Source organism: Hemitrygon akajei, chromosome 11 (genome assembly GCF_048418815.1).
Source record: "Hemitrygon akajei chromosome 11, sHemAka1.3, whole genome shotgun sequence".
NCBI classification, from domain to species: Eukaryota; Metazoa; Chordata; class Chondrichthyes; order Myliobatiformes; family Dasyatidae; genus Hemitrygon; species Hemitrygon akajei.
Genome location: NC_133134.1, coordinates 23985729 through 24011310, shown reverse-complemented (window position 1 = coordinate 24011310; position 25582 = coordinate 23985729). Strand labels below are relative to the sequence as shown.

General features: G+C 41.0%; 1 protein-coding gene across 3 annotated transcripts in view; it reads right to left on the bottom strand.

Annotated features, from left to right (window-relative positions):
- LOC140735409 (lysosomal dipeptide transporter MFSD1-like) overlaps window positions 1-25094 on the bottom strand; it is a 43565-nt gene extending 18471 nt beyond the window's left edge. Inside the window, exons 1-10 of one of the 3 annotated variants that reach the window (XM_073060442.1) lie at window positions 25079-25094; window positions 23507-23686; window positions 19513-19628; window positions 13669-13769; window positions 10988-11097; window positions 9323-9378; window positions 3958-4101; window positions 2367-2525; window positions 423-538; window positions 92-192 (exon numbers count right to left, since the gene is read on the bottom strand). In XM_073060442.1, coding sequence (XP_072916543.1) covers window positions 92-192; window positions 423-538; window positions 2367-2525; window positions 3958-4101; window positions 9323-9378; window positions 10988-11097; window positions 13669-13769; window positions 19513-19618 — 893 coding nt within the window. In that variant the 5' untranslated portion in view covers window positions 19619-19628; window positions 23507-23686; window positions 25079-25094. Of the gene's footprint in view, window positions 1-91; window positions 193-422; window positions 539-2366; window positions 2526-3957; window positions 4102-9322; window positions 9379-10987; window positions 11098-13668; window positions 13770-19512; window positions 19629-20156; window positions 22510-23506; window positions 23746-25078 lie in introns of those variants that run through there. The other 2 variants (XM_073060443.1, XM_073060444.1) reach the window with 2 other exon arrangements.
- Between the last annotated feature and the right edge of the window lie 488 nt (window positions 25095-25582).

Sequence of the window (25582 nt, the reverse complement as noted above, 5' to 3'; positions counted from 1 at the left end):
GCAATGATTCTTTACAATTAAATAACAAGATCAGACCATTCAGAAGATGGTATAAATACTTTAGATGTTTAATACATTGAACTCTACTTACGTGACATCAGCAATAAATGGAAGGAATCCATTGTAGAAGAACATGATGGTAAGAACCAGCAGCCAGTAGCGGAGAGACAAATGACAAATATCCTTTAGCCTCTGGGGAGAAAGAACAAGAAGGTCAGAGAAGACCCTGTGGGGGAGTTGTAGTTAGATCCCACTCAGGCTAAATAATGTAAATAAATCTTCTGCTACACAGCTTCCAAATGGTCCACTTTAAGGATCAATGATTACTCACCAAAATAGTTGATTATTAAAGATAATTGTTCCATATTCAAAAGCAGTAACTTTTTTCCAAAGTTAAATCCTGAGCCACTGAATCTACCCACCACTTTTTTGGATTCCTGCTGGTGGACAACGTCAAGTCCCAGCTGTTTTGCCCCACTTCTATCCAGGATGCCAACGATGAGGGCTGAGACAAAGCCAAGAACACACAGCAAAGTTCCTGAGAAAATGAACATTAAGATATCCACACTACTGCCAAAAATACACCACAACAGACAGACACAAGAGCTGCTGCCCCACTAGATAAATGATTTGGCGACCAGGCCTGGAGTTCAGGGTCGTTTTGGTGGCAAATCCTGAGATCCAATATGAAAGATTGAAGCCTGAAGGTGGATGGGAAGTCCAGAAGTTGAAACCTGATTGGCGATGCCCTGGATCTACAAGTTTTGAATCTATTGGGGAATGAGAACCCCTTGTCCACGAATCTGCCTGAGGACCAGCAGCCTGTCCTGGGGTTGGAGGTCTGTGTGGGGGTGTGGGAGGACCAAAAGGGCCTTGTTTTGCCATTGTCTTGTTACTTGTTGTCTTCTGTTTTGTTGTATTCTCTGTTGTTCTGCTGAATGTTGTGGGCATGCTATGTTGGCACCGGATATATGTGGTGACACTTGTGGGCTGTTCCCAGCACTGGTTGTTAACGGAAATGACACACTTCATTTTATGTTTCAATCTACTGTAGATGATATAAATTAAATGAATCTCAACCACTGACCTCATTCTAAAATCACAAGGTGATCTAACTGGGAATTATTCTTTTAGCTCCTAGAGATACAAGAAAATCAAACATGAAAGCTAACCAGGGGAAATATCACTGTAACACTACCCTTTCCATGAAACCTGCTGATTGCTGAATGGTGTGGAAGACTAAATCCCCCAATTAGATCCTAGGCTATTCACAGGACAATTTATGATGTCTAATTAACCTAAAAAATGCAACATCTTTGGGCTGTGGGAGGAAATCCACGTGGAGTAGGTGCAAACTCTATATAGGCAGCAGCGGGAATTGAACCGGGGCCGCCTGTACTGTAAAGTGTTATACGCTACCATTTCATAGTGGCTGTGATGAAGAGAGCAGAGAGTGGGGAATAGCTTGGCAAGGATTCATTGTCTACAATATCTGGGTGGCTAGGATCAGTAGAGGGACAGTTCGTAGCACCTTTCCCCTGACCAAGAGCTGCTGAGGCAGGGCGTGGGAGAGGAAGAGTGGAGAGAACAAAGGAAAATTAAGGACAGGAATGATCTTGGCACTCTCTTCCCTCTGTTACAGTGGAAAGCCCTGCAAATAGCTCCAAGCCATGATTTATAATCTATTGACATCAGTGACAAGATCAGTAATTATTGTCAATTTCAATTACCCTTGACATGGTGGTGCCGATATGCCTTTTGGAATCACTGTAGCTCATGTGATTATAGGTATTATCTGTGGTTCAGAGGGCTATTAGCAATCAACCACATTGCACTGTGGTCTGAAGTCACACATAGACCAGTCCAGTTTAGTTGCTGAGGGACATTAGTGACTCAGATGGTGTTTTACTTCAATATGATGATTTAATTCTATTTTTGACATTTTATTCCAAATAGCTTTAAATAAATTAACTTAATTAAAATTGTAAAGCTTGGTATGGTGAGATTTAAACTAAATTCTTTGCAACAATCGTCCAGAAGACGCAAGTTTCAAATCATCCTGTTTACAAAGCATTGAAAATTGTGGGATCAATTCAATTCACTTACTAGTTATGTCAGAATAAGATTTACACCGACATACAATTTAACCATTTATTAGAAAATGAGTCACGGCATAGTTCTGGCATTATCTGGAAAGTTCAAATTGGTTAAAACTAATTATGAAAATAATAGATTGCACTCGTAGTATCTGTAACCAGCATTTAATAATCTGATTTAATGTGGTGATAGTAGAGCACAAGACTGATTTCACTCCCTTTGTACAATTTTCAAGTCCATGCCTTCAAGTTCATCATATTCATCCGTACCTGCCCAAAGAGTCCACTGCAGCCCAAAACGTGATTCAAAAGATTGGGTGAATAAAAAGCTGAGGACACTGCCAAGACGAGAGAAGGCCACTTTCAGCCCAAAGGCCAACGACAACTCCTTATCTTTGAACCAGAAAGCGGTAATACGGTCCTGAACAACTGAAAGAGTGGAAAAGAAGAGAATGTGAGTGAGAAAAGGCACTGTTCAGTTCAGAGCTAAGGGATAAAGGTAGATTAATCAGATCTGGCAGAATTAGCACAAAAATTACCATTTAAAAAAATATTGTATGGGTATGAATGCAGTTTTGACCAGAGAAGACCCTTATCTATTGGCCTTAGAAGTCTGGTCATCTGGACTTCTTCCTAGCTCCAAAACTCCAGCCATCTTCTGAAGGACAATTAAAGGTAGGCAGTAACCCTGGCCTTACCAGCAATGCTAATGCCCACTAAAACGTATGAGACAAGATGTATCTAAGGGTACTTAAGGAGCTCTGTCCTGTCATTATATATACAAACCTCTAATGTATATTTCATTGAAGACTGGTAAAATCCCTGAAGACTGAAGATGGGTGAACGTTGTCCCAGAATGTCAGAAAGGTGACCACACTTACCCTGCTAACTATGGACCAGTAAGCTTCATGTGCATTGTAAGTAAGATGATGGAAACAATAATGAAGAATGAGATTGAAAAGCAGCTGATAAGAACAGGCATGTTAGCAGAAAGCCAAACTGGGTTTGGGGCAGGGAAATCATGTTTTACTAATATGCTGGAGTTCTCTGAAGAAGGAACTAAAACTTATGCTAACAACAGAGCAGTTGATATCATTCGTGGACTTTTAGAAGGCTTTTAACAAGATGTTCTTAAGTTGCATAATGCACTTGAGAGGCGGCATCTTAAATACTGTGTACAGTTTTGGTTTCCATATTGCATGAGGGATGTGAAGGCACTGGAGCGAGACCAGAGAAGGGCAACGAGACTCATTCCAGGTCTGCAGTGTAAGATAGATTGAAAGAATTACATCTTTTTAGCCTAAGTAGACGTAGAATGAGAGGAGACTGATAGAAGTGTTCAAAATAATTAAGGATAAAGTGGATGCCAGCTGTTACTTCAAAATGAATCCATTGTCAAAGACACAAGGCCATAGGTGGAGACTGGTTAAAGGGAGATTTCAGACGAACATCGGGAAGTATTTCTTTACACAGTAAGTTGTGGACATATGGAACAAACTACCTAATTGTGTAGTTGAGAGTAGTACCTTAGGGACTCTCAAATCTAAACTCGATAGTTACTTCAACACAATATCTGAATAGAAATTTGGCAAGCTTTGTTGCACCAAATAGCCTGTACTTGTCAAAAACTTTCTCATGTTTTTGGATAACTACAAACAGCCAAGCTCTCAGTTTTTTTCAAAAACTGATGTCACATTTTCATCCAGTCCTTTAGGAAGGAAGGGTAGAAATCAACTCAAAAGAAAAGTAATTAAGATGCTGGACTGAATGAGTGAATAATTTTAAATCTTCAGAAAATCTGTACTAAGCTACTGACCATTCCTTGTCAGTCTGTTAACAACAGATTGAAACTGGTACTTACGATAGAATGACCCACTGGTTGAGCCAGTGAGAATTTGGCCAATGATCATCAATGGCAGTAGGTAACTGGTGCCTTTGAAATGGGATCCCAAAGCAAAGGTAGCCGAGCCCAGCATAATAATAAAGTAGAACAAGATGACACCAACTACAGGGGAAAACAAATAAAACTTTCAACAAAAGGACATCACAGAAGATTTACTTCATCATTCAAGTTTCAAAAATTCAGAGTACATTTATTCTCAAAGAATGTATAAATGATACAACCTTGAAATTTGTTTGCTTATAGGTGGCCAGAAACTTGAAAGAACCCAATTAGAGACAAAAAAATAAAAGACCAACACCCAAATCACAAGAGAAAGGAAACAAAACACAAATCATGTAAACAACGGTTAAAAGCTACAATCCATCAACACATATTCCTAAACAGCTGGTGTCTTTGGGAGATTATTTCATTCCTTTCCTTAAAAAGCCTTTTCCCAAATCATTTTTAAAAATGTTTGTAAAATGATGGTGGACCCTTATCTTGATCTCAAGTTTATTCAAATTCAACATTAGACGAGTGGCGTGTTGGGGAGGAAGCATTAAGAAGAGGGACGCCTCACGTCTTAATAAGCTGGTAAGGAAGGCGGGCTCTGTCATGGGCAAAGTACTGGAGAGTTTAACATCGGTAGCTGAGCGAAGGGCGCTGAGTAGGCTACGGTCAATTATGGATAACTCTGAACATCCTCTACATAGCACCATCCAGAGACAGAGAAGCAGTTTCAGCGACAGGTTACTATCGATGCAATGCTCCTCAGACAGGATGAAGAGGTCAATACTCCCCAATGCCATTAGGCTTTACAATTCTACCGCCAGGACTTAAGAACTTTTTAAAAGCTATTATTAATGCTTTTTGAGATAGTGATTTAGATGTATATCATATTTTTTACTGAGTTAAGTATTGTATGTAATTAGTTTTGCTACAACAAGTGTATGGGACATTGGAAAAAAAAAGTTGAATTTCCCCATGGGGATGAATAAAGTATCTATCTATCTATCTATTAGTGAATAATTCAGTTTTAAAACTTATTGAGATACAGCGTGGAATAGGCCCTCCCATCCCTTCAAGCCGCATCACCCAGCAATCCCCAATTTAATCCTAACCTATTCACAGGACAATTTACAATGACCAGCTAACCTACCAACAGGTGCATCTTTGGACTGTGGGAGGAAACCAGAGAACCAAAGGAAACCAACACAGTCACAGGGAGAACATACAAACTCCTTGTAGGCAACAGCGGGAATTGAACCTGGATCACCGGCACAGTAAAGTGTTGTGCTAAGCACTGAGCTGCCATGAGGAAATGAGGAAAACATAAATAGGAGTTGACCATGAAGTGCCAACCAACTCAAGCTTAGGATTCCATGTCCATTATACAGTAAAAACACCCAGATCCAAGGGATGCCTCAAGCAAAGGATTACATCAAAGCTCTGAATGTGCTTGCATGGTGGAAGATAATTAAGTAGTTAATGGGAGGGGGAAGATCCAAGAACAACATCTTGGAGTCTCTGAGGCATACTGAGGCGGCATGGCAGTGTAGCAGCTAATGCAATGTTTTTTCACAGTCAGCCGTAAAATCGATTAGGGTTAGATTCTCGCCATTGCCTGTATAGAGTTTGTACAATACTCCCGTGACCATGTGGATTCTGTCCTGGTGATCTGGTTTCCTCCCACATTCCAAACACGCACGGCTAGGGCTGGCATGCTATGTTGGTGTGAAAAGCATGGTGACACTGGCGGGCACAATCTTCGCTGATGTGATTTGATGCAAACGATACATTACACTGTATGTTTCTATGTACACGTGACAAATAATGCTAATCTCTCCCTCATTCTTAATGATGGCAGCATGTGAATGCCAAAGTCAAGAATGAATAATTTCACCGTTCTCTTGAAAACTCCCTATCACACATTTTAAGGAGCGCTGCCACAAGAAAGCAGCATCCATCATCAAAACCCCCACCCTCTTTTCACTGATATCATCGGGCAGGAGATACAGAAACCTTGGATCCAACATCACCAGGGTCAGAAACAGTGATCAACTTTACACCCATCAGGGTCCTGAAATGGCATGGATAACTTCAATCATTATTCATCTGAACTAATTCGACAACCTGCTTACAAGGACTCTTTGCAATTCATGTTCTGAGTACTATATTTATTTTACAGTTTGACTTCATTCAGTGCAGTGGATACAGCCCAGTCCATCACGAGTAAAGGCCTCCCCAGCATTGAGCACATCTACATGGTATCGCTGTCCCAGGAAGGCAGAATCCATCATCAAAGATCCCCATACACCCAGGCTGCACTCTCCTCACTGCTGCCATCAGGAAGAAGTTACAGGAATGTCAAGACCCACACTACCAGGTTCAGGGACAGTTATTGCCCCTCAACCAGCAGGTTCTTGAACCAGAGGGATACCTTCACTCAAGTTCACTAATCCCATTACTGAAATGTTCCCACAACCCATCGACTCACTTTCAAGGCTCTTCATCTCACATATCTGTTGTTTATTTATTATTAGTATTATTATTCTTTTGAATTTGCACAGTTTGTTGTCTTTTGCATATTGGATGTATGTCCATCCTGTTGGGTGCAGTCTCCCAGTGTAGAGTGCCCACCTGCTTCAAAACATCTACCATTGTCCCTGAACCAAAGAAAACCAAGGTAGCATGTCTGAATGATTGGCGTCCTGTCGCACTCACCTCAGTCATAAACAAATGCATTCAGTGTCTGGACACCCTACAATTCACCTATAGATACAACCAATCAACAGACAATGCAATAGCCACAGCTCTACATACCCTCCTCACTCACCTGGAGAGGAGCGATGCTTATGTGAGAATGCTGATCTTGGACTACAGTTCAGCATTATGGTTTGTACATTGCAGCCGAGACGCAGCATAAAGATTTTTACTCCCTCATGTTGTGAGATGAAGTAGGAAAGAAAATAGATTCTAAATTCTATTGTGTTTCTTCCACTTATAATGTATGCCCACAAGAAAACGAATCTCAGGTTATTTATGGTGACATAGACGTACTTGATAATGAATTTACTTTGAACTTTGCACACTGCTGTTTGTCATTCTTTGTCTATTTATGTATGGTTTTTTCATAAAATTCTGTTATATTTATTCTTTCCTGTAAGTGCCTGCAAGAAAGTGAATCTCGTGATAGTACCTGGTCAGGTGTACGTACCTTGTGACAAACTTAAACTTTGAACATAATCTCTGGAGATCCTGTCAAACACTTGGCTGTACTCTCCAGAACCTAGTTGTTGCTTAAATAAATGCAAGTCATTCATTCATGCAAGACACAAGTAATACACTATCTGATTATCATGTGTTTGTTTTTGCAACTTTCTGAGTGATTTTCAAATTCTTTTGCTACACCTCTTTATGCAAGCAATGGAATTGTGATTTACAACTGAGATCAGAGAGCAACAAATCAATCTTGTCACTGCAAAACAGATTCAGGCCAGGTCAGTACCAAGGAGGGAGGCTACCTGGGAATACACGGTACAGCAGGCTCACATCCTGGGGAAAGAAATCATCCCCCAGCACTGTAAATTCGACTAGAATCTCAGACATATTCTACACACAAAATAGATGTGATAGGTGTTGTTTAAAATAGCATTTGATCTCCCTTTCAATAGCTACCAGTGACTCTTAATACTTTCAGGTGCATCAATCCACATTAAATAAACCTTGCTCTGGTACCATCCTCCGACAGCATCGAAGAGAGAGATATCATTGGAATGGAGAGGCCCTCCCTCAGGAGCAGCAAACAAGAGGGAGAGGGAGACCATTATACACCGACGCTGTCCTCCGGTAGCAGTGAGTGAGAGGCTGATAGATGGCACTGAATACTTGCTCGCCCCAATGTTTGCAACCTTCCTTGACAATTTAGTCGGTGAAAAATTGGGTCAATAATGGGCTTGCAACCCATCTCTAAACTTCTTGGCCTCAAGGCCACTTGAGCATGGTTGATAAAAGAGTGTGCTCAGTACAGTTCTGAAATGATTTAACACCTTCAGAAAACAACGCCTCTGGAACCTAACACCTCCACCACACAAGAGGTTATGAAGGGAGACAGTAAAATCCTGATAAAGTTTAACATTGTGCTTCTTAAATAATAATGAATACACCATAAAGCAACCTGGTTGGTTAAGTCATTCAACTGAAAGTAATAAGGCAGTCCATCTTGGGTTGAATTTTAACACTTTTTGTGGATCAGTCATCAGTTGATCTGTTATCTGTAGTAAGTTTCCACCTGAAGTCAGTCATTGCCGCCTGTAGAAATGGTAATTTAACCATCCATTTTACACTGCAGGAAAAATTTTAAAAGGTCCTCTGAGAAAATCTCAAATCAGTAGTGATAATTTGACTTATATCTGGAAATATAGTGCATTTTGTTCAGAAACTGGGCACCAGAAACTCCCAAAGTACTTAGAAATATAAATTAATATTCTGCCATTCAAGCATTTGTGTACTGAGCATTGCATCCAAAGTTCAGCTCCACTGAAGTCAAGTAGCTCATGTGGTTAGCAGTTGTAGAACCTGATGGTTCTTAATCATGTGCATACAGACATATCTCCTGCTTCTAATTTCTGATCGTGTTTATTAATGCCAATCTTAACTTAACCCTGGTGTCTTAACCTGTACAATTTCATATAACAACTAATTCACTACGCAATGGATCAAATACGACATACAACTGCCAATGCACTAATGCAGGCAGCATTCAGATAACAAGTTCCACTTGCAAGTTTTAAAAATTTTAGAACCAATAAAAGAAAATGAAAATTGTTTTCACTTTGATAGTTATCATGCTTAGACCCTTGGTTCTGGCAAAAAAAAAATGCATTGTTAATCTTCCCATGCAAAAATTAAACACTGGAAGTATTTTCTAGGTCGAGTAGTATCCGTGGAGGAAAAGGTATTTGACGATGTTCTGTGTCGATGTATTATCCTGCATCAGTCCAGAGTCTTCACCTCAAACCTGTCAATGTGCTGATGAAGGATCTCAGCTCAAAACGTCAACTCTTTATTTATTTCCATAGATGCTAACCTACTGAGTTCCTCCAGCATTTTGTGAGTTACTATGAAACATCAATTTATACTTTTGCCTCCATGCCAAGTTTTCCTTTTTTGTTTTTGTTTGTTCTAGAATCCAGCACCTGCAGTTCCTTCTTCCCATGCAGTTCCTTATAAGCTGGAGAACCCGAGAACAGGAGCTCCTTCACCACGCAGAAGGTGCGGAAGGAGGTTTTATTACTGGGCTAAGGTCCTCTTTGTTTACATTCATACCATTCCTCATACTCACTGCAATTTCCTAGCTTGTCTGTGAAGAACCCAGCCAGTATCACCACCACAGCATTTCTAGAGAGATGAAGTAAATAAATGAAAATGTATGATGAGGGCCTCAACTAAAATGTTAACAGTACATTTCCGACAATGGATGCAGCCAGAGCTGCTGAGCTCCTCCAGCATTGCTCCAGAATACAGCATCCGTAGACTCTTGTGTCTGGTGTATCCAAGAACTTTGTGCCTTTTAAGGTATTAATGTTGGAATGAACTCCAGCACATCCTCCTTTCTGCACCTTTGACTGAGGAGAACTATTTCCATCCCTGCCATCTTTGTAGTATGCCATAATTTAAATGCCTTTTTGTGCCAATTGAACACAAGGTGTCATTCTCAGATATACAATTGGATTCACTCAAAACTAGAGCTCCTTATTATAATGGCGGAAACTAAGCCTTAGATAGCGGTTAAAAAGGTTTCACAACACATTCTTCCAGAAGATTCTCCTAGTTTGAGATATATACATAAGCATTACCAGAAGAAAATCCTAGATTATTTTCAAAGAGAGGCATAAATAGGGTGTCTTCTATCCAGGGTTGGTGAATTAAGAACTAGAATGCTTTGTAAACCAGAGGGCGGTCCACACATAGAAGGAGTTGCCAAAGGAAATGGTTGAGACAAGTACATTAACACCATGTAAAATATATGTGGACACTTACATGGATGGGAACGGTTCTGCGGGCTTTGGGCCATAAATGGGAAGTGGTACTAGTTTAAATGGGCTTGGACCAGATGGGTTAAAGGACCTCTTTCCATGCTCCAAGGCTCTATGACAACAGGGTATAGACTGTCCTTGTTGGAGAAGAAGACAAAAACAAATTGAGCTTGTTTCTCTCCTCTAATTGCAAATAAATAATCATCTCTGTAATTTATAATTACATAGTAAATGCAGGTGAACACAAGTGAATCATGATAAACTTGGTGCCTTGCCTTTCCCATGAAGAACAATACAAAGACAGATGGTCCAGAACATGGTGAATTGATTAGTGCAGCAGACAGAGAAGGCCAGGAAAGGAATATAAGGTTGCTGAGTATACACTGAATATTCCGGCCATTTAACTAACCACAAACAGATAATGGCACAGTAGTGTAGCAGTTTGCTTAATGCTACTACAGTGCCAGTGACCAGAGTTCAATTCCACCACGATCAGTAAGCAGTCCCTGTGACTCTGCAGGTTTCCTCTGGGTGCTCTGGTTTCCTCCCACAGTCCAAAGACATACTAGTTATATTAAGTTAATTGGTCAGAAGGGTGTAATTGAGTGGCGTTGGCTCATTGGGTTGGAAGAGCCAGTTACCGTGCTTTATCTTCAAAATAAAATAAAGATATTTCAGAGAGAAGGTGCAAGAAAAACATAGTCTGAAAAGTTATATAACAAGAAATTCCACAAATAGGGCCTTTACATAGAACCCCCTGTGGTGTTAAATGGAATTCACTAGGATTACCATACTCCATTTCTGGTTTGACAAGAATATTGGTAACTAGACTAATTTATTGATGATTTTGAAAGTGAGCTGCTGGGAATGTAGGTCTGCACTGAAATATATTACCAAGTTCATAGCATAGGAACAGAGTAAAAATGAAGAGGGCATTGTGGAACGTATATTCTGTTAAATAGGATACTTACGTCCATGCATAGGTAGCAAAGAGAAGGTTGAACTGCTCTGGGGTCATTCCCAATCCTTCCACACAATCTGTTGTCCCATTAGTCACGGTAGAATTAAAACAAGTGATATTCTGGAAAGGCACAGGTCACAACACAGTCAGGCAGAGACAACAGATCGAAATGTATCCAATAACCTTAAACTTTTCGTAACCATGCTGCTTATCCATTCAGGATTTGTGACCAGTATCAATACATCATCATTAAATCCTCAAGCTAATTTTCTTCTCTCACACAATATCAGTTGTAAACTTACCAGCATCAAACCAAAGGTGTAAATGAAATTGAAAAGGCACTAAAGGTCGAGAAGACAAACTTACATTAAATTGACAATAAATGAGAAAGGCAAAGGCTTCTGAAAACCCAAATAAGCAACATCCACTGACTCTCCTTCGTCTATCCTATCTGTTATTTCCTCAAAGAATTCCAACAGATATGTCAGACAAGATCTCCCCGTAAGGAAACCATACTGACTTTGGCCTATTTTGTTATGAGCCTCCAAGTACCCTGAAACCTCATCCTTCATAAAAGACTCCAACATCTGTCCAACCACTGAAGCCAGACTAACTATCCTATAATTTATTTTCTTCTGCTTCCCTTCTTTCTTGAAGAGTGCAGTGATGTTTGCAATGATCCAGTCCTCAGGAATGAGTGATTCTGGAAAGATTAGTACCAATGTGCCCACAAACTCTTCAGCTGCCTCTTTTGGAAACCCTGCAGCGCAATCCATCTGCTCTAGCTGACTTAGCTACCTTCAGACTTTTCAGATTCCCAAGAACCTTCTCCTTACTAATAACAATGACACTTCTGCTCCCTGCTACTCTCACATATCTGACATTTTGCTAGAGTCTTCTATAGTGAAGACTGATGCAAACCAACCTGATTTCCCCAATACACCCGCATGTTGAAATCACTCATGACTATCAAATCATTGCCTTTTCTTTAATCTCCCATTGTAATTTATAACCCACATCCCAGCTACTGTTCAGAGGCCTGAATACAACTCCCATCTGGATCTTTTTACACTTGCGGTTTCTTATCTCTACCCGCAAGGATTCTACGCCTTCTGATCCTATGTCACCCGAGGATTTGATTTTGTTTTTATCAATAGACCTACCCCATCCCATCTGCCTACCAGCCCTGTCCTCTCAATACAATGTGCATTCTTGGATGTTAAGCTCCCAAATATGATTTTCTTTCATCCGTGACTCAGTGATGCCCACAACATCATATGTGCCAATCTCCAATTGCACTACAAGATCATCTACCTAATTCCATATACTGTGTGCGTTCAAACCTTCAGTCCTGTATCCATCACCCTTTTTGATTTTCGCCCTGTTACACTTTAACTCATCCTACTGACTACAATTCCGCCCTATCATCTGCCTGTCCTTCCTGACAGTTACACTACACACTGCATCAAGGTGTATATCAATTGTCCCACCTTTAGCCCTATCACTCTGGTTCCCAACCCCCTTGCAAACCTACCCACAATGATATTGGTCCCCCTTGTGTTTAGGTGTAACCTATCCCTTTCTGTGGATCATATTCATATCAGATGACCCTCCAGTAATCCAGAAATCTGAAACCCTATCCTTTGCACCAACTCTTTAGCCATGCATTCATGTGCCAAATCATTCTATTCTTAGCCTCAATGATGCATGATACAGGCAGCAGTCCAGAGATTACTATCTTCGAGCTCCTGCTTTTCAGCTTTCTACCTAACTCCCAAGATTCTCTCTTCAGGACATCATCCCTTTTCCTTCATATGTCGTTGGTACCAATACGTACCATGACTTTCAGCTCTTCAGTCTCCCCCTGTTGAATGTTGTGGACCTGATCTGATTTATTCCTGATCCTGGCACCTGGGAGGCAATTTACTATCCGGGTGTCTCTTTCCTGTCCACAGAGTCTGCTCTCTGCTCCTCTAATTATGGAATCCCTTCTGCACTCCTCTCACCCCTTCCCTTCCCCTTCTGAGCCACAGAGACAGACTCAGTGCCAGAGATCAGGTCACCACAGTGTTCCCCTGAGAGGTTGTTCCCAAACAGTATCCAAAATTATTGAGGGGGACGTCCTCAGGGATACTCTGCACTCTCTGCCTCCTTCCTTTGCCTCCAATGACAATCACCCAGGTACCTACCTCTTATAACTCAGGGCCTACCCCCCCTGCAGCTCCTATCTATCACCTCCTCATTTTGTCGTATAAGCCGAAGGTCATCCAGCTAGAGCTAGAGCTCGGTGCACTTTGTGCAGATGTAGTTATCAGGGAGAATGGAGATCTCCCAAAGTTCACACATCTCAGACTAGGAACACACCACTAACTCTGGACCCATCCTCAGCAAACTAGCTATGTACTAACAGAAGAAAAAACAACTTCCGAGAAACTTACTTAGAACATCTGCCTCTGCTTGCCCAAGCTTGTTCTTGACAAAGGTTCTTGATCCAAAACCTGACTACTCTAACACAGTCCACTCACACGTGTTGGGTGAATATTTCAGAGCAATTTGAAGAATACTAGAGGCAGAAGGCAAGACAGTGTTGTGGCTTGGACAGGTAGGTAGGATTCAACACAGGCAAATTACTTGCATAATATTAAAACTAGATAATTTACATACTCATGCACTGGGCATTTCAGTACTCACCCCCTGGAACTTGTCCTGAAGCACACTGGGAATTGTGTAGCAGAAGTAGGAAGCAAAGCCTGGCAGACAGTTGAAGATTAGTAACAAGAACCTGTAATAGGCTTAAGTGGGAAGGATGTGTAAGAAGATTCCAAATGAAGAGAAGGAATATTAATATTAACATCTTACTTACAGTTATACAAAAATTAAACATGTTCCTTGGTAAACAAAAGCAAAACACTTACAGAAAACACTGAAAAAACTCAATAAGTTCTTATCTACCATCTAGGCACTAAACAGTTTTCTAGAATAAGCACTAATTTTCCAGCCCTTTTCTTATCATGCATCTCAAGGCAAGGCAAGTTTATTTGTACAGCACTTTTCAAACACAAGGCAGTTCAAAATGTTTTACAAAGAACAAGATATAAAAATCAAACATCAAATTTCAGACAATAAACAAAGAATAAAATCACACAAAAATAGATATGATAAATAGTTTTTAAAAGGAATAAAAGTCACAGTGCAGGATATCCTAATTTAAAACTACATCGAAAAGAAAAGGTTTTTTTTGTAATTTATTTTTTATTGAAGTTTATCATCAAACAAATATTTCCATAAGATGTATTTCAGATATTGTACATATATATCATATAGTCATATACGCCACAAATCTCCACATAATATTTATCTGAGGTATACACTTATAGAAAAGAGAGGAAAGAAAGAATGAGCGAAAGGAGAAAACTATGTACAAGTTTTTTGTTACAACATATTCATTAACTTGTGAGAATAAAATCAGGTCGTATGAATCAAATTGTTCCAACTTATGATTAACAGATGCTGTTATCTTCACCATTTTATAAATGTCTGTTGCAATTTTTATCCAAGCATTTAAGGTTGGGCTCTCCTGTGATAACCATTTACTAGTAAGAGTCTTTTTACCAGCCACCAACAGTATATTCATTAAATATTTATCTCTTTTCAACCATTCTTGAAGTATATACCCAAAATATATGGTCTTACTTTCTAAGGGTATTTCACATTTAAAGATGTCTTGTAGGGCATGGGGTATCCCACTCCAATAGTCTTTGATAACAGGGCATTCCCAGAAAATTTGATAATGGTTTGCATTTTGATCTCCACAATTTTTCCAGTAAACAGGGAGGTTACTATCATAATGAGATTTCTGAGAGGGTGTAGTAAATATCTTATCAAGTTTTTCCATCCGAATTCCCTCCATTTCTGTGAACTGCTACACTTCCATTGATATCTCCATATTATTGTCCATTCTTCCTCAGATATAATTATCCCTCCTTCCTTCTCCCATTTTGTTTTAATGTATGAAGTCGAATGTGTTTTAAGATTTGACACACCATTATACAGGCTTGAAATGAGTCTACTACTGTTATCTGAATTATATGCTTTTCTAAATAGCTCTATCAAACATACTTGCCTTGGTTACATTTTTAACCATCCTATTAACATATTGTTGAATCGTAAATTACCAATAAAAATCTTGTTTTTCTAATAAGTATTTCTCTTTAAGCATTTCAAAAATAAACAGTCTCCCTTGTTTCATTATATCGCAAAGAACTGTTAGTCCTTTAGCTGTCCAGTCATTAAATCTAGCATCCAGTTTATTCAGTGTAAAATCAGAGTCATATGCACACTGTTTAAGAATTGCAATATCTCCCTCTAGTTTATATTATTTTATAATAGTTTTCCATATTTTAAGAGTCCATTTCACCCATGGGTTATCAATAGTATTTATGTACCTTTGTAGGTTGTTATCAGCCAAAATTGCCTGTATGGGGATGGGAAGTACCCGCTCCTCAATGTTTTTCCATTGAGTGTCATATGATGGGTTGCACCAACATATCACAGCTCTCAACTGTGCTGCAAAATAATAATCTCTAAGAGAAGGTAGGCCCCACCCCCCCCCCCCCTTTCTCTTGCCTAATTGCAAAGTTTTGAGACAAACTCTAGGTCTTTTACCTTGCCAAATATATCTTGATAACATTTTGTTCCATTCATTGAATTGATTTTGATTAATCTCTATTGGTAGGGTCTGAAAGAGATATAATAGTCTGAGCAGTATATTCATTTTAATAGATTCAATCCTTGAACTGAGACTAAAAAAAAGGAATTAGGTTCCATCTTGTATATCTTCCTTAATTTTTTATATATAGGCTGATAATTGCATTCTGATAATTTTGCCAAATCTTCTGGCATAATGATGCCCAAATATTTGAAAGACTCTGTTTGCCATGCCCAGGGATATCTACTTTCAATTTCTTTTGGTGGGCTATAGTTATATGAAAGTAATTGAGTTTTATCTATGTTGATCTTGTATCCTGATAATTGACAATATTGTTCAAAGGATTGCATCAATTTAGGTAAAGAGTATGTTGGTTGCCCTAGATTGATCAAAATGTCATCTGCGTAACAAGCCAATTTATACTCTGTCCCTTTAATAGTAATTCCCCTGATACTTTCATTTTGTCCGATGTATTGAGCTAATGGTTCCAGATATAATGCGAAGAGTAGCGGTGACCATACACAACCCTGTCTTGTGCCCCTTTCTAGGGTAAAACTATTTTATAAATATCCATTGATTTTAATCCTAGCAGTCAGATAGTGCCTGTATAGTTTTAATAACTGTGTCATGGAAACCAAATCTATGTAAAACTCTGTAAAGAAAATTCCAATTAACTGAATCAAATGCCTTTTCAGTGTCCACACTTATCATTATTGCTTCCATTTTATTTTTTGTGTATGATCCATAATGAGAAGTGTCCTTCGTATATTATCTTGTGTTTGGCATTGTTGTATAAAACCTGTCTGATCGTTATGTATCAGTATGGGTCGAAACTCTTCTAATCATTTGGCCATAATGGAGGTAAATAATCTATAATCTACATTAAGAACAGATATTGGTCTAAATGACCCAAATTCCATTTTATCCTTGCCTTCTTTCGGTATAGCTGAGATTATCGCTTCCTCCCAGCTGGGTGGCATTTGTGCCTTTTTTAGAGCCCAGTTCAGCATGGGGAGTAAGACAGGAATTAACTCATCTTTAAATTCTTTGTACCGCTCTGCCGTATACCCATCTGATCCTGGTGACTTGTTTAATTTAAGCCTACTAATTGCAGCTTTTAGTTCAACTTCAGTTATGTCGGCAGTCATCGTTCTATTTTGTTTTTTGCTTAAAGTGGGTAACTCTAGAGAATTCAGTAAGGTGTCAATTTGGGTTATGCTTCCCCCGGAACTTTGGATTATAGAGTTTTGTAAAACACTTCAAAAGCTTCTTGAATTTCACTTAGCATATTTTTTTATCCTTTTTGTTTTCAGATTCTTAATTTTAAGAATTGTATTTTCTGCTATTTTTTTTCCAGTTTCCATGCCAGTATTTTCATAGACTTAGATCCACTTTCATAATGTCTCTGTTTCAAAAACATTAATTTTTTCCTGATTTCCTGCGTAGCCAAGCGATTAATTTCATTCATAATTTTAAAATTTCCTCTAATATATCCTGTGCCAAATTCAATTAATGTTTTATTCCTTATTTTTTCTTATATGAAGATATCACTATAATTTTCCCTCTTAAAACAACCTTCAGAGTATCCCATAGAATGGGAGGTGAAACCTCTCCATTATCATTGAATTCTAAGTATAGACCAATTTCTTTTTTAATTTGTTGAAAAGAAAAGTTTTAAGCATCAACTTAAAAGAGCTTAATGTTGGAGCAGACATCAGATCCTCTGGAAGGCCAGAAGTAATATTTTAAAGTCAATCCACTGATGGACAGCTGCTATTAGTGCACATGATCATTATTACCTGATCAGTCTTAAACAAATTCCATATCTGCTTTAGACTTGCACCTCAGTCTCCCCCAGAACTCTGCTTTCAAAACTGACACCTCTCCATTCTTCCCCAGTTCTCAGGAACCGTCACTGATCTGAAAGTTTAACTGGTTGCTCTTTCCACATATACTGCTTGACTGTCTGATTTTCTCCAGTAGTTTTCCTTTACAAGGACATTATTTCTCTCACATGGAATATTTTTTCCATGACATATAAAAAGAATGTAAACTATGATTTTATAGTGCTGTCAGATAAAAGAAACACCAACACTGTTATGATTGGACATTTCAATTATAGTCTTTCCCTTAATCCAACACAATGGTCTAGAATCTCTAATCAATGGGGATGCACCAACACTCCATGCTCAAATAGAAAATAAAATCCACACACTCCCCCCCCCCCCCCCCGCCCCCACCACACAAACAAATTAGCAATCTCTTTCCTGGCATCTCTTTCTGACAGGTCTCAAGTCTCTGGACTGGAGCAGCTAGATGAGAGCCAATCACAACAAAGAATTTTTAGATCATAGAACATAGAAACATAGAAAACCTACAGCACAATACAAGTCCTTTGGCCCACAATGTCGTGTTGAACATGTACTTACTTTAGAAATTACCCAGGGTTAGCTATAGCCCTCTTCTTCTCAGCTCCATGTACCTATCCAAGAGTCTCTTAAAAAACCCTATTGTATCCTCCTCCACCACCGTCACCAACAGTCCATTCCACGCACTCACCATTCTCTGCGTAAAAAACTTACCCCTGACATCTCCTCTGTACCTACTTCAAAGCACCTTCAACCTGTGTCTTCTCATGTTAGCCATTTCAGCCCTGGGAAAAAGCCTCTGATCATCCACATGATCAATGCCTCTCGTCATCTTATGCTCATGCTCCCCAGTCCAGGCAACATCATTGTAAATCTCCTCTGCACCCTTTCTATAGTTTCCACATCCTTCAAGTAGTGAGGTGACCAGAACTGAGCACAGTACTCCAAGTGGGGTCTGACTAGGGTCCTATATAGCTGCAACATTACCTCTCGGCTCCTAAACTCAATTCCACGAGTGATGAAGGCCAATACACCGTATGCCTTCTTAACCACAAATTCAACCTACATAGCAACTTTGAGTGTCCTGTGGACTCGGACCCCAAGATCCCTCTGATCCTCCACACTGCCAATTTTGAATCGACAGAACAAGGTCACCTTGGATCCCATGCCTCCTTACTTTCTGAATAAGCCTTGCACAAGGTACCTTATCAAATGACTTGCTAAAATCCATTCACTCTACATCTACTGCTCTACCTTCATCAATGTGTTTAGTCACATCCTCAAAAAACTCTATCAGGCTTGTAAGCCATAACCTGCTTTTGGCAAAGCCATGCTGACTATTCCTAATCATATTATGCCTCTCCAAATGTTCATAAATCCTGCCTCTCAGGATTTTTTCCATCAGCTTACCAAGCACTAAAGTAAGACTCACTGGTCTATTATTTCCAGGGCTATCTTTACTCCCTTTCTAGAATAAGGGAGCAACACCTGCAATCCTCCAATCCTCCGGTACCTCCCCTGTCCCCATTGATAATGCAAAGATCGTCGCCAGAGGCTCAGCAATCTCCCCCCTCGTCTCCCACAGTAGCCTGGGGTACATCTCATCCGAGTCCAGTGACTTATCCAACTTGATGCTTGTCAAAAGCTCCAGCACATCCTCTTTCTTAATGTCTAAATGGTCAAGCTTTTCAATCCGCTGTAAGTCACCCTCCAATCACCGAGATTCACTAAGTACCTCCGCTACCTCCTCTGGTTCCATACACACTTTTCCACTGTCAGATTTGATTGGTCCTATTCTCTCACGTCTTACCCTCTTGCTCTTCACATACTTGTAAAATGCCTTGGGATTTTCCTTCATCCAGTTCACCAAGGCCTTCTGATGGCCCCTTCAGTTTCTACTAATTTCATTCTTAAGCTCCTTCCAGCTAGCCTTATAATTTTCTAGATCTCTGTCATTACCTTGTTTCTTGAACCTTTCGTAAGCTTTTCTTTTCTTCTTGACTAGATTTTCAAAAGCCTTTGTACACCGCAGTTCCTGTACCCTACTGTCCTTTCCCTGTCTCATCAGAACGTACCTATGCAGAATGGCACACAAATATCCTCTGAACATCTCCCATCATGACAATCCTGTTTTACAGAGGTGAAACCAGAAAGCAGTCCTTAATTAAAGTTATACAAAATAGTATATAAACATTGTAACATGCATTATCAGAGAGCAGAAATCATAAACACACATTACTAAATATTTATTTCATCACTGCAATTAAGATTACAATCAATCTTCAAAATGTAGTTCCCTTAGATGCCAGAAAGTTTGATAGGTGAATGCCTTAAAATGCTCTAGAATCTCAAGCAATTAAGGGGAGAATCCACAGGGTATTTTATACCGAGATAAGTTTGTAAAAGCCTAAATTTCGATTATAAAGTTATCAGATTGAGTTGATTAACATAGCACTAGGACCGCCACTAACTCTCGCGTTCAGACCACCACTGGGCAGAAACTCCCGTGACCCCGAAGTGGCAGAACTTTTATCACCCAGTCTGAGCTGACATTCCAAGCCCACACTGGATGTTTTGGTGATGAGGTAGAAAAACTGGCTTACCTGGTAAATCTCCTCGATAGACAACCACTCCGCCTGTTCAACGCTTTACGGGTGCAAGGATATCCTGCAGCCTAACCCTTTCAACATTTCTTTGCAAAGATAAGGAGAGTTTTTGATCTTCCAAACCGGAGTCAGGAGAAAGCCCATCGACTCCTGGACCTGTACCAAGGCAGAGGGACGGTGAGGCCCTATGCAGTCATGCTTGCTGGAGTGACGGGATGGAACGAGAGATCTCTCATCAATGCCTTCAGTCGCGGACTGACCACAGGGGTCCGACACGAGATCGCTGTCCGTGACGAGCAGGATAGTCTGGATGGCCCGAGTAATCTGGCTATTCGAATTGACGACCGGGCAGCTGAGTGGCGCAGGGTAAGAATGTCTCAAGCTTCCCACTCACCGTCTGATCACAGTGTTTCCTCACCTTCTCCCTGATTACCCAGCGCTCAGTTTACGGAGGTGCCTGTGCAAGTGGGAAGCATGCGTTTATTTCAGGAGCAACGGGATCGACACAGGAGAACAGGTTCCTGTCTCTATTAAGGTGATCCAGGACAATTCTGAGCGTCTCGTCTCAACCGTACAGTAAAAGAGAATACCCGTCAGTGGGGAGAGGAGTCTTGACGGGTCGGTCCTCTTTGCATTCAGCTTCCCCTAATTGTGTAATGCTCGCAGCTTCCTTGCTCGGATCCATGAACTTCAGGCATTTGTCGACCCCGGTGCCGCTGGGAATCTCATGGACATCTCTCTGGCTCAGAGATGGGGAGTTCCTACTCATGAATTAAGACAAAAGATGAACGTCAAGGCTATGCTCGGTCAACTTCTGGGCACCGGCCAGGTCCACCTTTCCAACAAACCCCTCCAACTTGTGCTCGAAGACGACCATAGTGAAGAACTCTCCTGTCTGGTTGATTGGTCTGAACTGCCGCTGCTGCTTGGTCTTCCTGGTTATCCCTAAAGAACCCACGGGTCGATTGGTTCTTAATGCCCTTCAAGAGTGGGGACTGGCATGCCTGTCCACCTGTCTGGGTCCAGCTCAATCCGCTCCATGAATCTCCTCCTGTGTCAGCTAAGGATGAGGACCTGTCTGCGATTCCGGCCGAATATGTTGATCCAGGGGCGTATCTACGGAGAATAGCACCTATGGCAAGCACTGAAATTGCGCCCCTGTCCAAACATCTAACACTCATGTTTTAGATAACTTTATCATAATATCAGCTCAAAAATACAAGTCAAGCTCGTTAATCTTTTAATTAACAAATTATGGCACTACATGAAAACTATAACTGCACCTTCCTTGTTTTCACTGATGCAAATTGGTCTATGATGTGATCAAAGTCAGTTTTTTCAGTTTCTTCTCTTTCTGCACTCAGCAGAGCAAGATCACAGAGTCTGTCTTGACCCATGGAGGCTCTCAAATACGAAAGTATTAGCTTTAACTTGCTGAATGATCTGTCACAGCTGGCGATGGAAACTGTGATGGTTAGCATTACCTGAATAGCAATGCGAAGATTGGGGAAGACGCTCTCATCTCCATACTGAACAATAAATTCAAGAAGCTCTTCAGGTCTTGATATTTTCATGTTGACCCGCCTTGATAGCAACATTCTGCAATCCAAAATTTCTTCATATACCTGCTGTCCATCAACATCAGAGTTGTACAATTCCCCCAAATTTTATTAAGGTCGTTACTCTCGGCGCCGTAACACAGTTCCTCGACATTGAGTAGGAACCCAAACTTGGCGTCAGTGTCGTGCAAACGAGCGAATCCTTCTTCCATTTCAAGGAGGTATTAGCCTTGGGGTTTATCCGTCCGTCAATCTCGCCAGCAGGAGCAGACTTCGGTTTGTCCGCAAGAAAGATGGCGAGCTCCGTCCCTGCACCGATTATCGGCCCCTAAACACTATTACTGTGAGGAACCGCTACCCTCTACAATCTTTGACTGTAGATACTTTAAAATCCTGCAGAGTTCGCATTGAAGTCCGTGAACTGTCGACTCGCTTCAGTGTCTCTCTCTCCGCACTTGTGCCATACCCAAATGCCCTGACACTTACAAACTTGAATCACAGTACCGCGCCGTGGGTAATCGGCTCGGGTTCAATCAACCTTTAAGAAAGTAAAGATGCTGATGTGAATTCTTCTCGTTGTGGAACACTGCAAAGATCACAATTTGCGAACAGTCCATTGGATTAAAGATGAAGCAAGATCTACGCAAGAAATCTGCCATGGAGGATTTGCCGTGAACACGGTAGATTTGTAAAAGCCCGCCCGATGACCTAATCTGGGCTCAGATCCCACACGCAAATCCATCACAGGTAGGGGCTTTGAAAAACAAGAGCAAGTCTGAAGTCTGAAAGGAACTCAGCAGGCCCGGCAGCATCTACGGGAAAAAAGTCCAGCCGACGTTTCGGGCGGAGACCCTCTGGCAGGACTAGAGAGAGAAAAAAAACGACGAGTAGATTTAAAAGGTGGAGGGCGGGGATAGAGAAACACAAGATGATAGGTGAAACCGGGAGGGGGATGGGATGAAGTAAAGAGCTGGGAAGTTGATTGGTGAAAGAGAGCGGGTTGGGGAAGGGAGAGTCTGATAGGAGAGGACAGAAGGCCATGGAAGAAAGAGGGGAGAAGCACCAGAGAGAGGCGATGGGTAGGCAAGGATAGGCGAGAGATGGAAAAGAAGATGAGGAATGGCGAAGTGGGGGGGGGGGCATTATTGCACGACTCTTTAACACCTCGTATTCCCGCACCGACCTGTCAGTCCTCAGCCTCCCTTTTACTAGTTGAGCCACGACTGATTATGTAGAATGTGATTTTACATGGTAATTTTCAAAACCTTTCCATGTTTACTGCATTGAGACTGACTGAAATCACAGCGCAGACACAAACAATGAATTAAACGTCTCTTGTACTGAGCAGTTCGGCCACCAAAGTACATAGAGTTATGGTCAATTTTCAATTAGATGGCCAAAGTAAAGATTAACATTCGTGTCTTCCTTATGTAAAATGACACAAACAAAATGTTATCTGAATATTTTCTTTTTAACGTACTGTGTAATAAATCAACATGTAATTCCAACTAAACTTTGCTTTAGCTAATATAATCTTAGCCTTGCTTTGGCGTATGTTAGATCAAAAGAATTCATTCTAGCGCTTAATCTAATCCCCACTCAGGACGAGCAACAGTCCAATACAGCGGAGGGGCCAGTACCTCTGCACAGAATCCCAGTGACAGATTCGGTGTAGCTCAAACGAGCGATACCCTTCATCACACTGTCTGACTGAGAAACTTCACGGCACAGAAAGAGATCAGTCTATCCGACTACCAGACAGAAACATCTGAACATTTCAATACTGACCTCTTTCTGCCGGCTGAGCCATGTTGGAGAACCTGCTCCGTTCGCGAAGACGGATTTGACACGAATCCGAGTGTTCCGGTATTTATTTTCAGTCTCAGACGCAGGCGTCCTTGCACTGCTGAGCGCGACAGCTGACGACATCGCCGGGAACAACACGGAAGTGATGTTCGTTTTGGAAATCTGTTCCAAAAGACAAACGGAAGTCTGTTCGTAAAGTTCTGGAGGAACTCAGCAGGCCAGGCAGTATCTATGGAAGAGAGTATCGTCGACTTTCCGGGCCGAGACCCTTCGTCAGATCCTGCCTGGCCTGCTGAGTTCCTCCAGCATTTTGTGTGTGTTTGGATTTCCTGCGCCTCCAGATTTTCTGTCATTTTATAAAAGACAGCTCAGTGGATTGCTGATATGAAGTGCCAGATATTTTGAACATATTCATTCTTCCTTTTTCATTAATATTGCAATTTTGACAAGGAGTGGTTAGAATGAGAATTCATTGTTGCGAGAAGCCTTTTAGAAAAGAAAGTTGTAACTCATTAACTTACAGTATGGCAGACAATTGTGATTTGACTCGAGGATAAATTTTACTTTAAAGCTGACTGGATCGTTAACTGTTTAAAGGCTGTGTCACATAGTAAATCATTGCAATATGCTGCTCTGTGCTTGAACGTTAAGTGACAATTGAACTAGGTGGCTTGGCAAGTAGTTGAGAATGATTTTCTTTCAGATTTAGCTGGACTATCTTGTCCCACATTGATACGATGAGGGCACCTATTTCTTCGAGAACAAAGATTTGCCAATAAAATAATTGAAATGAGTACAGTGGTTTTTAGATCATAAAACAGTACAATACAGAACAGACACAAAGATGAAAGAAAATTGCAGGGCTATTGGGAGGAAAGGGTTTTGCAATAGAGTCATAGAAATGTACAGCAGAGAACAAGCCCTTCGGCTCATCAAGTCCATGCCAAACCATTTCAACTGCCTAATCCAATCAATCTCCACTGGGACTGTTGCCCCCCCTCCCCCATCCATATACCTATTGAAACTTCTCTTAAACGTTGAAATCAAACTCACATGCACCACTTGCACTGGTAACTCATTCCACACTTTCAGGAGTCCCTGACTGAAGAAGATTCCCCTCATGTTCCCATTAAACTTCTCACCTTTCATCCTTAGTCCATGATCTGTGGCTATAGACCCATGTAACTCTAGTGGAAAAAGCCTGCTTGAATTTACCCTATCTATACCCAGCATCATTTTGTATAACTATCAAATGCCCCCTCAATCTTCTGTGCTCCAAAAGTCCTACCCCTATTGAATCTTTCCTTATAACTCAGGGTCATGGCTAATCTAATTTCCCCCTCATCCCCAATCCCTTGCCATTTCCCAGTATCCCTTAATGCAGTGGTCCCCAACCACAGGGCCGCAAAGCATGTACTACGGGCCGTGAAGAAACAGTATGATTTGGCGATATGAAACGATATGAGTCGGCTGCACTTTTCCTCATTCCGCGTCACGCTCACTGTTGAACTTGAACGCACGCGAGGTCATTACGCACGCGCGGTCATCCGTCACCTGAACGCAGTGATACCCTCGCGCCAGGCTGACTGGTTGGCCTCGGGGTCATCGGCCGCCTCCTATCAGCATATGATGGGACCGTCCTGTTGCCGGGAAACAAGCCACTGATTCAGCGATATTGGTGTGTTGCAATGATTTTATATGTTCTTGCGAGGAAAATACGCGCTGTGTGTTTAATATTTAATATGAAAGTTTGGTGACTCCTGTTTTAAAATGGCGCGCTGTGGGGACTCGGAACAGAGTGATCGAGGGACGGTTGTAGGAGGAGGAGCGAAGGGCCTGCGAGAGCGCTGAGCAGCTGAGGTGCGCGTTGCGCAGCGGGGACTGAAGGGTTAAACAGAGTGTTGCTCAGAGGGAGTGAGTACTTGAGATAATTGACAGGGACAAATAAAAGGAGGGGTAACTGAAGAGGAGCAGCCAGTGGTGTGAGTGGCTTAGGGTAGGAGTGGAGATTGGGTAAGTTCCTTTAATTAATTAAATTAAATTACGAGTAGGTAATGG